Here is an 11,134-nt window from a genome sequence, read left to right as displayed (position 1 = left end):
TAGATATCAGGAGGCGCTACTTCACGGTCAGGGTGGCTAGGGTCTGGAACCAGCTTCCAAGGGAAGTGGTGCAGGCTCCTACCCTGGGGGTGTTTAAGAGGAGGTTAGATGCACATCTTGCTGGGGTCATTTGACCCCAGTACTCTTTCCTACCATGGCAGGGGGTCAGACTAAAATGATCTGCTCAGGTCCCTTCTGACCCTAGAAACTATGAAACTATGATCCACTCGGTGAGGTGATCAGCCCTTGCTTCAAATGATGGCAGCATTGTTCCAGACTGAATTCCAAAAGAACTACTACAATCAAAAGCTGTCAGGTTATGAGCAGCAAAAGAAAATCACAGATAGCCAGACAGTCCACAGTGAAATTGGGCTGATTTACACAACAGGCAAGATTGTCTGCCCTGTCCAGTTTATGGCTGAAAGAGTCAAGGAGAAGATTCTCTGTCCTGGCTCCAGAGCTGTTAGAACAGTCTGGGGATTGCTCTAAGCTGCATTGGTTGGCAGCAGGTCTCTAGGAATCACTAACGGGGAGTGTCAGAGTGCTTTGAACTCTCCACCTCTACATATGCCGGATGTCTGCCCCAACACATGCTAATTAGCACACTCCAGCAGCCTCCGCATCACGTGTATTCATCCTCCCCACATTTCAAAATGACGGCTAGGGCTCTTTAATTACAGCTCATTTAACAAGCTTTAGTTGAAGCACCCTCACCACCATTTGGAAGCATGGGATGCTGAATACACATAATGTTGTGAGTCCTTTAATTAGAGCAGTTCTCAGAGCCGCTGTAATTAAAGCACTCCCACCCTGGAGCCCACGTAAAGACACCTCTGCCCACTGCCTCTTTCCACCTTGGACCTGCTTCTGCCCTGACCTGACCCCTTTGCTATGGGATTTGTGGAGGGAGGCACAGGAACAGACTGTCAGGTCTATGTCAGATGGGAGACCCACTTTCACAGAATTTGCCAGTTTATACCAGCTGAGGATCTGCCCACCAGTTTGTACAACCATCTGCTGGTATTTTCAAGATGAGCCTAGCATTTTTTCTCCTTGTTCAGAACTTCAGAGAAAAGATATGGATGGCAGGTTGGGAAGAAGGGCCAAAGGGCAGATGGAACAGCTTTAGACCAAATTTTAACCCATCAATAACCATGCAGTTCTTTCTGAGGAGTAGTATAAGATCTTAAGGGAAATGGAGGACTAGGATATACAGCCAATTCTTCAGTTGGAGCTAGATCAACACAGATCTAGTGAAGTCACTGGAATGATGGCAATTTACATTTCAAACAATTTGGCCTGTGCTACTTTGATTTTTCATACTGGAAACCAGATTTATGTTTTATCTTCACCTGACAATAATTTTGGACATGTATCTGTAACTTTGAGATTGCTGCTTGATTGTGCTGTGGCTGTGGGAAATGTGCCCCAACTAAATGGAAAAATCAACAACCTACGGTTGTAATTCAGACAGATTTTTTGTACAATGGAAAAACATAAAGTTAAACATTCTTTCAAAGTAAAATAAACAATAAAACAAAGGGCTGATGTTTTCTGGTGCCAGCAGAGCGTGTCTGGGGCTGCGCTGCAATATAATGCTGAAAAATTTATTAGCAGAACAATGATTCATTTTGTGAAGCATTGTTTTTCAGTTCTTGTTACTTAATGGTGACTTCTGCATCCAAACTTTGAAGACATTTGGAGGAGAAGCAAAAATGCAGGATATCATTCAATATTCAGCTTCTCTTATAGGCCCAGATTCCATAAAGCACTTCAGGATGCACTTAAAATTTGCATTCTATAATAACGTGTAAAAATTTGTCATTGTGCTAAAAAAATGTTTTACATCCAACTTAATAACTGCTGAAACTGTTTTTCGATGCCATCACTTTTCTTCCAAAAATTGCTCTGTTCTCCTTTCTTTCCCATTTAAGTGCAAAATATAAATATCCCCTGAGGTACTGTAGTAACAAAACTGAATAGGAAATGTTGGTGTTGTGCCTAAGACCTGAAAACTTTTCAGTCTGGGGGCATTCAGTTTTTCAATAAAAAAAATTTAAATTTTCTGTAAAAGATAAGCACTTAAAAAACCATTTGTGAAATCCAGTTTCCTGTCACAAAACCCCCAAAACAATTTAAATACAAAGTTTTTGAATAGCCCTGATCTTTGCATTCTCTGCTGAAAACTGGTTCTGGAAAGTAAATGCTCTTTATAGCTAGCCATCATTCCTTATTTATGTCCGAGCACAGGGGTGGCTAACACACAGCTTTCTAGGCCTGTACAAAGTGGCTAGTACTTGCTTCGGATTTGGCAGATTCTGGGAACAGTGATTCGATTTAGTGATTCGACTCACTATCCCGATTCAATTTGGCCAAATCTGATCCAGAGATCGGCAGCTGCTGAATCTCCAAATCACAGAATCACCCAGGCCCATCCCCCACCTGCTCTCCCAGCCTGACAATGGCTGCCCTGCCTGCCTCAGCTCTGACGCTAGTTAAAAAAAAAGCCCCAGCTCAGCTGGTGCTGCTGGGTGGGGGTCGATCCCTGCTGCCCCCCACTGCCCCATGCTACATGGGGGGCTCTGCATGAGCCTCCAGAGCCCCGCATTGTTCCCCCAGCCTCCCCACGAGTGCCCTGCCCTGGCCAGCTCCAGCCTTTCAAGGACAAAAAGAAAAAGAAAAACCCCCAGACTCACCACTTCTGCTGGCGGGGACAATCCCTGCTGCCCCCCATTGTCCCACGCCATGTGGGGGGCTCTGCACGAGCCTCCAAAGCCCCGAGGCTGCTGCAGGAGCAGTGATTCCCGGGGCTTTTCTTAGTTTTTTTTTTTAAAGTTTAAAGCTGGCCCAGGCGGGGCACCCGTGAGGGCTGGGGGAGTGAGGCAGGGGTCAGGGGACTCATGTAGAGCCCCTCCATACAGCATGGGCCAGTGGGGGGCAGCAGGGATTGCCCCCTGCCCAGCAGTACCTGGTGAGCGGGGCGAGGGGTGGTTAAAGTACAGGTGAGCTGTGAAGGGCGGGGGCAGCCATGGGGAGGTTGGGGGGAGCAGGCAGGAGTCAGGGAGGCTAGGGGAGTGGAGGGAGTCAGGGGGGTTGGCAGGGGTCCCCCCATGGTCCCCTCCCCTGCCCCTACTACTTACCAGCTCAGAGTCAGCTGCAGCTCCCTTCTGCAGCCACCGGGGACTGCCCAAATCATCAAAGCTCTCCGAATTTTTTCCAAAGATTCAGAGAGCTTCGAATCAATTTGGACCTTTAAATTGGTCCCAATTCGATTTGGATTCAGAGATTCAGCCACCGAATCAGGCCGAATCTCCTCCGAATCGAATCACCACCTGAAGCTTTACACAGCCCTAGTAGTTAGCCATGTTAGCCTGAAATCAAGCAGAAGGCAGGACAGAGTGGCATTTTAGAGAGCTACCCTGCCACCTGTCCTTTAACCTACCACCTTTAACCCACTGCCCTGCTCTGTCAAATCCCACAAGAGAATCCCATAACCAAGGAAAGGACCCAAAAAGTTAAATTCACTAAAAATACTAAAATAAAAACTTAATTGAATAAATGTTTCTGACTTAATATTTTGATTGTATGCACCAAAATACTGTCAGTACAAACAACACGACTGTCAGGGGGCTGACTATGGTTCAAACCCTAGTATAAATCAAACGTGATATTTTAGCATTCTTTTGGAGGGAAAATAAAACCGTAGACTTAATATTAAAACAATACAGTTTTCTTGGTCACAGTAGCTGATTTTGTCCCTGAAATCTCTGGGTGAAATTCCTAGCCCCTTTGAAATCAACGGGAGTTTGACCACTGATTTCAACAGAACTAAGATTTCACTCAACTCTATGAATGGATGAATGAATGAATGCTTTGCATCACTCTTGAGATTCCCCTCTGCTCTTGGGCAGATGAACTGGTTACCCTGGGGTAAAAGGAGGCATTGCTTTACTATACATTAGCTGCTCTGTAGTAACTGTTTGTGTGCATGCTCTAACTCCAAGATAAGGGGAAGTTAATCTGTGACAGTTAGCTCTCAGTGATAGAGGGAAAGTACTGTGTGCTAGCTTTCAGTTACTATGGGGTAGGAGTGTACACAAAACAGTTGATATACAGTAAAGCCCTGACCCATTTCACTCAGCAGAAAGCTGTTTGTGCATCAGTACCCTAAGTGATTTTCCAGTATCTTATTCCTCTTGCTTGTATGAACAGAGAATGTTATTTATTGTTTACTAGTGACACTTACTTTTACTTTTTTCGTCCTTGACTTAAGGGCATAGGCTTAGGTCGTAAAGGCATTTAGGAGCTTAATTCCCTGTGAACAGTTAAGGGTCTGAACTGTTAACCCTGAAACTAGACATCTGAATGCTGCCACAGCTAATGTAAATCCAATGTCATGTTGTAGGGGGGTTTTATTTTGTGCAGTTAATATTATTATTTGAATGACAGTAGTACCTACAGACCCTGCCAACTGTGATGGCAAACGATTGTGCTAGGGACTGTATATACAAATAGCAAACAGCAGGTTTTGGATCAAAGAGCATGCAGCCTAACCAGAAAAAAGAGGGATGGGGAAAAAGTAAGTAAAGATTCACAGTGCCTGTTCAAGGTTACACGGGGGTTAGTGTTAGAGTCAAGATCAGACAACCCACTGGACACACTGCCTCTCATCAGATATACAGTTATAACTTTGGTTCCTAACTGCTACTGTCCTTTTGTCCATCTGGCTTCTTTAGAGTTTAACCTCATCAGGGCACAGGTAAGGTGACCTGTGGGCATTAGATATGGAAAATCTAACACAACAAAGAATTTTGAGTGATGTTGAATGGTTCTGCTCTTAAATTTTCCTTGTAGCCAGTTTCCCTTTCTAGACTTGGGAGTCAGGAGACCAGAGGCCAAATGTTTCCTTCAGTTTCAGGATGTAAATCCAGTCATTCCCTGGTCCCAGGTGATGGTTCTAGGTAATGACTCTGGATTTGCATCAGTGTGACAGCAGAATTTAGCCAAGATCTGCGCACCTGTGTTGGATAAATCAACATTTTGTGCCTTAGTTTTCCCCCCTGTGAAATGTGGATACTAATACTGACCCCCTCCCCCCCTACCCCTGCAGAGCACTTTGAGATTGATGGGTGGGAGCCTCAACACAGCATAGTTTTGTTATTTATTACAAGGCATTTTATTTATCAGCAGATGAGGAATGTTCCACCACTGAGCATCCATACAAGAAACCCTACATGGAAACCTCACCAGCAGAAGAGGATCCCTTCTACAGGTCCAGTTACTCCCAACAGCAGGGACTGAATACCTCATACAGGACTGAATCTGCCCAGCGCCAAGCTTGTATGTATGCCAGCTCCGCTCCCCCAACAGACCCCGTGCCCAGCCTAGAGGACATCAGTTGTAACACATGGCCCACGGTGCCATCTTACAGCAGCTGCACAGTGACTGCCATGCAGCCTATGGACAGGTTACCGTACCAGCATTTTTCTGCCCATTTCACCTCTGGTCCTCTGATGCCCCGTCTCACCGGTGTGGCCAATCACACATCACCACAAATAGGGGACACACATAGCATGTTTCAGCACCAAACATCTGTTTCTCACCAGCCCATTGTCCGGCAGTGTGGACCTCAAACTGGCATCCAGTCTCCCCCAAGCAGCTTACAGCCAGCAGAATTCCTTTATTCTCATGGGGTGCCCAGAACCCTTTCACCCCACCAGTACCATTCTGTTCATGGGGTGGGCATGGTGCCAGAGTGGAGTGAGAACAGCTAACAAGGAAATAAGGGAAATGCAAGAAAACAAGCCCTGAAAAATTGAAAACCAACGTATTAAAGCAAAATGAATATTTTGCAAGACTCCTTTAACTGAATGTTCACCATTAGCACTCCAGAGATGGACACTGATCTGATGAGCTGTTTGAAACCACAGATTAAATAGTAATCAACCTCATTGTGACTTTTTTTCTTTTATTTTGTTGCTAAGAAAATCAACAAAAACGCACTTCCCCCACACCCCACTCCCCAGCCCTCCCTAGACACATGCACACACAATTTGTTACTGCCACAAAAACTTAATTTCTTCTGTTTTTCTTGCTTTCAAGTGAAGACACAACTCCTGATGCCTTTTTCAACACAATAAGAGTGCTTGACTGAAAACAACTAGGATGTTCCTTTTTTGTGGTGTTGATGTTGACATTGTTATAAAATAAATAATATATATATATTTTTTCTTGCGATTCTCTTGAAAAGACACTGTCCCTTTTCACAGAGGCATAACAAGATGGATTTCAGAGGTGGGCACTTATTATTTTTTTAAACAACAAATATTATATTCCCTCAGATAAGAAGACCTACCTCAGTTATGGGTTGCTCCATAATTGAAATTAGTTGCTGCATTACATGATCCATTTTATGTGCAACACGTGCCTGAAATGAGTCGCCAAAGCAATGGGCCTTGTAAAATACTGTATTTTCTTGCATACAACATGCCCTGGAATATATAATATGCACCTTGTTTTTGAAAGGGAGAATGAAGAAAAAAGATCTTTCTTTGTAATAACTACCTGAGTAGCAGCAGTTGGGGAGCTGAGCCTGATCCTTGTTCTGCTCCCTGTTGATTGATGCAATTTTACTTTTGGTGTCACCTGGCAAGCTGCCCAGAGACAGCTGGAAATCGCATTTACTATATTTATTACTTATAATATGCATTTCAATTTCCAGCAGTTGCGTGTTGCATTTAAGACAATATGGTTACTTCCTTGCCACACTGGGCACTGTATTTCTCTCTTTTTCCTTCCTACCTGTCTTTCCTCTTCTTCAATTTATTTTCTTTTAGGCAATTCAAGCTTCTGAGGTACCTTTAAAACAGTGTTTCTGAACCTTTTGAGACTCAAGGCACCCCTTAGATAATGCAGCTCTTAGTTTTCACTTGTTTTTTGACTACAGAAAAATAATAGAGTGATTCTTCTCCTGCAAAAAACTCAGAAAAATCACAGCAGGTCAGAATATTTTTAAGACTCTAAATTCCTATTTGAAATCTCTGGATTTATTTTGTGCTGCACACATAACAGTGTTAACATTGTGTGTCAACCTGTGGCACCCTTGACAGACCCTCAAGGCACTCCAGAGTGCCATGGTGCCCTGGTTGAGAATCACTGCTTTAAAGCCTGAAAGTTGCCAGATTGGTCACCTACCAAACTCTTAAAAGACTACAGGAAAACCAAGTCCTTGAATCGATGGGGGAGGGAGGGGTGTGCAGACAGCAAAAACAAAATCCCGTGTTCTTAAAGAATGTTGAACACATTCATCTGTAAAATCACCTCTCTCTCTCAATTTTTTATTCCTCTTCCTCTATAAAAAAGAAAGAAAATACAATCCTCTTTCATATATGAGACGTTAAATGCATTGTGTTTAAAAAGTACAGGAAATAGTAGCAGGAGGGGAAGAGAAAAAAATGTGTGCAAGTAACAAACTTCTTTTGCAGGGTTTTTTTCAGATGTAATAATTTACTGGTACTATTTATTTATAAAATAGGAATTCTAATAAGTATTAGCACACAATAAAACCAGCAGAGTAGCTGGTTGAGAGCGTTTTATTTTATTGATGCTCAAATTCAAGTCTGGTTCCTTTTTTTTCTTTTCTTTTTTCCCCACTCCAAACTGTGTGAGTATGTGTGTGTGTGTGTGTGTACACACATACACACACACAGAGCAAATACACACACACTTTTTAATGGAAGATGACCCTCCATTAAGAAAACAGGGTATATGTGAGTGTGAAGAATGAGTCTGTGAATATGTATGAATGTTGGGGTGTATGTGAAAGTGATTACAGAAGTACCTAACTATTCTTTCCATATTCTTGTGTGCCAATTTATGTCTAATAAATACAACATGCTATGAAGTACAAGGTACCTGGGCACCTATCTTCTTTTGTTTTTTGTACTGAATGACCACAAGATAAGCTATTATTATTTGTTTGTATTACAGCATTATTTACTTGCTCTGACTGAAACTGTATTGTGCTAGAAACAGCAAGCATGTATCACAAGGCAGTTCTTATCTCCAGTGTGCAGTCTGAGCTTAGAAGGGAAATACGATCAATCCTGTTTTACAGCTGGCACTGAATGTTTAGCAACTTGCACAGGGAGTTGGACAGTATGTAGGGCAAGATGGCACATGCAAAGGAGGAGGTGAATTTGGAGGACTGGAGATCACATCCCAATTATACTCTATTACTGGTGTAGGGGGAACCTGAGTTCCCCCTGCACAGGCAAGTAGCAAGCTGCATGCCCAGTGGGCCTAGGGTTGGGAGTGCCAGTCTGCTGATCAGAGCTCCCAGCCCTGGGAGCCCACCAGCCACATCTTCAACTTAAGGCTCAATGGGAACCAGCCACAAAGGTATTATGCATTAACTGGTTAATCGTGTCTTCAGTATACCATCTACCAAGACCTTAAGAGACCAAATGGCTCAGAGGCATGTGCTTTTATAGACTACCTACTTTGTCAGATGCTAGGAATAGAAATTGAATTCAGATCTATCAAGTTCCATATCAGTGCCTTAATCACAGAACTTTCCTCCTTTCAGAGTATAAAAGGAGTTTAATAGCAAGTGACATTTAGTTACAAATCATTTTATATTGCTTCTTACCTTATTTCCTTATCTTTACCTGTTCAAGGCTGAACCAAATATGCATTCCTAGCCTCAGACTGGTGGATGGCTAGTAGCGGAAAGCCATCCAGAGGGTAGATTCTGCCAGTCTTAGTTTGTAGAGCAGTTCTATTGAAATTAATGGTACAACTCCTGGAATACAGTGCTGTTCAACATGATTAAGGCTTTCACAGTCTGACCCAGTGATATTTATTAGGTGATGGCATGATCTCATTAGAAAGGGAATAGAGCACCATCTCTTGGCAGATTCATAGCTAGAAGACAGTACTAGAAAATATAGCATAAGGAGTAAACTGGCATTATTGCCCCTAAACGGTGATGGATTGAGCTGACCAAAAGTTTTCCTTCATTTCTGGTTTAAGGTGGGTCTGGTTCTGCTCCTGTTAAAACCAAATCAGTAGAAAAGATCCCATTAAATTCAATGGAATCAAAGCCATTGATTCCTTGGTTTGCTTAAAACCTGAACAGGGTTTCCCTATCTAATCTAGAATAGATTCCAAATGACCTGTCTGCAATGCATTCAATATTTCCTTCTATATTTAATTTTAATCAATGGTCAGTCTGTTGCAAACACTGAATGGTTCCAAAAAATGGAAGGTTAAAAGGTACAAGAAAGTCTTTTATGGGCCAAAATTCTGCCTGACAGTTATATTTGCAGCTCCAGTGATTGGGCTGGGAGCTGTGCATGGGCATTATCACTGCATAAAGGGCCAGTTTAAGATCTATACATCATGTAAACCTCATTTGAGACCAATTTAAAGCTATACATAAGGCTTTTATTGCTCCTCCTCATTGTGTGCTGAATTCTCCCAAATTACTCACTTTCTACACTACTTAGTAAACCCCATAGTATTTCCTCTAATATTTAGTAGTCCAAAATTAATTACTAAATCCATTGGATTCTAGGTCAGGCAACAAAATTTACCATGTATTTTCTTCAGTTACGTTGTACTTTTCAACATTGTTATCCCTACAATGCCATTATCTCACCACTAATCATATAATCATCTTACCAGAATATGGTAATTTACATATAATTCAATGAGTAAAGATGACTTCCAAGCAATTTGTTACATACATCTTAAGGAGTATTAGAGAAAATAAAATACATGGCAAAATTATATCTCAAGCTTTAGAAGAGCAATCTCAGGATTTTGACTTGATTAGTTATCACCCTGTTTTGGTTATCTGTCTTCCTTAATAGAAAATCTGAAGCTTGGTCGGGAACCCTAAAAAACTGAGCTAGGTCGTACTTTTTATACTCAGTGTTCCATTGGCTCAGACCAATGTATGGGCTATTAAATGTATGGGGGATTTGCTTTATGTTGCGATGTTATTCTTCAAGTCCCTTCAAAAGTCCCTTAATTTATTTCCTTGAAGGGCTTAAATGGAGGCAGGGAAATATTATAATTAATATTAGGAAAATCTGCTCAGTCAAAGTGACAAAAGGGGGAAGAGAGTGGACCACAAATTGAATAGGAGTCAACAGTGTGCTGTTGCTGTGAAAGAAGTCAATAACTTACTGGGGTGTATTAACAGGAGTGTTGCCTGCAAGTCAAGGGAAATGATTCTTCTGCTCTGTTCACTATGGGTGAGGCTTTCGCTAGAATACTGCATCCAGTTTTGGCACTGCATGTCAGAAAAGACATAGGTAAATTGGAAAAAGCCCAGAAGAGAGCAACAAAATTGATTAGCAATCTAGGAAACATGACTTGGGAGGAAAAAATGGAAGAGCTGGGATTATTCATTTAGGAAAATAGAGGACTGGGAGGGGAACTGATAGCAGTCTTTAAATACATAAAGAATATCTATAAAGGGGATAGTAATAGACTACTTTCTGTGCTTGAAAGGGACAGGACATGAAATAATGGGGTTAGATTGCAGCAAGGGAAAATTAAATTAGATATTAGGAATAATTCACTAACTATGAAGATGGTTGAGCACTGGAACATATTACTAGAGAGACTAAGGAATCTCCATCCGTCAAAGATTTTAGGAGCAGGTTAGACCAACACTTGAATGAGATGGTTTAGACAGGGTTGATCCTACCTTAAGTAGCGGGTTGAACTAGTTGACCTCCTGAGGTCTCTTTCAGTTCTATTTTTCGATGATTTTATGAAAAGGTGGGTGTGGAAATCTTTGTATTCAGGGCCAGATTAAATATTCAACAAGCAGAGTGCCTGAAACATCATGAAGTCCACCCTGTGTTGGTGCAAAGGATGGACAAGATGCCTCAGCAGAAGTCCTTCCCAAATAAATTATTCCATGATGAATGTCATAATTAGCTATTTCAAATTTCTTTGAATCACAATGTTTTCTAAATGAAAATTTCTTTGAATACAACATGTAGTCACTGAAAGCTTTGGTGTTGCAGACTCGGCGGTTTTCACTCCTGAAAAGATTTGTATGCAGAGCTCCTTCAATGCCTTTAGCATAGTGGGTCTCAGGCAGTGGGGAAGGAAG

The 11,134-nt window shown here is 42.0% G+C and overlaps 1 protein-coding gene across 1 annotated transcript in view; it reads left to right on the top strand.

The window, feature by feature from the left end:
• The window catches only part of TBX5 (T-box 5), a 47,506-nt gene extending 41,392 nt beyond the window's left edge, over positions 1-6,114 (top strand). Inside the window, exon 8 of the mRNA XM_019539431.1 lies at positions 5,191-6,114. Coding sequence (XP_019394976.1) covers positions 5,191-5,774 — 584 coding nt within the window. The 3' untranslated portion in view covers positions 5,775-6,114. The remainder of the gene's footprint in view (positions 1-5,190) is intronic.
• Positions 6,115-11,134: the final 5,020 nt, after the last annotated feature.

Source organism: Crocodylus porosus, unplaced genomic scaffold (genome assembly GCF_001723895.1).
Source record: "Crocodylus porosus isolate Cpor-Errol unplaced genomic scaffold, CroPor_comp1, whole genome shotgun sequence".
In the NCBI taxonomy this organism is placed as follows: domain Eukaryota; kingdom Metazoa; phylum Chordata; order Crocodylia; family Crocodylidae; genus Crocodylus; species Crocodylus porosus.
This window is presented reverse-complemented; position numbering and strand designations above follow the sequence as displayed.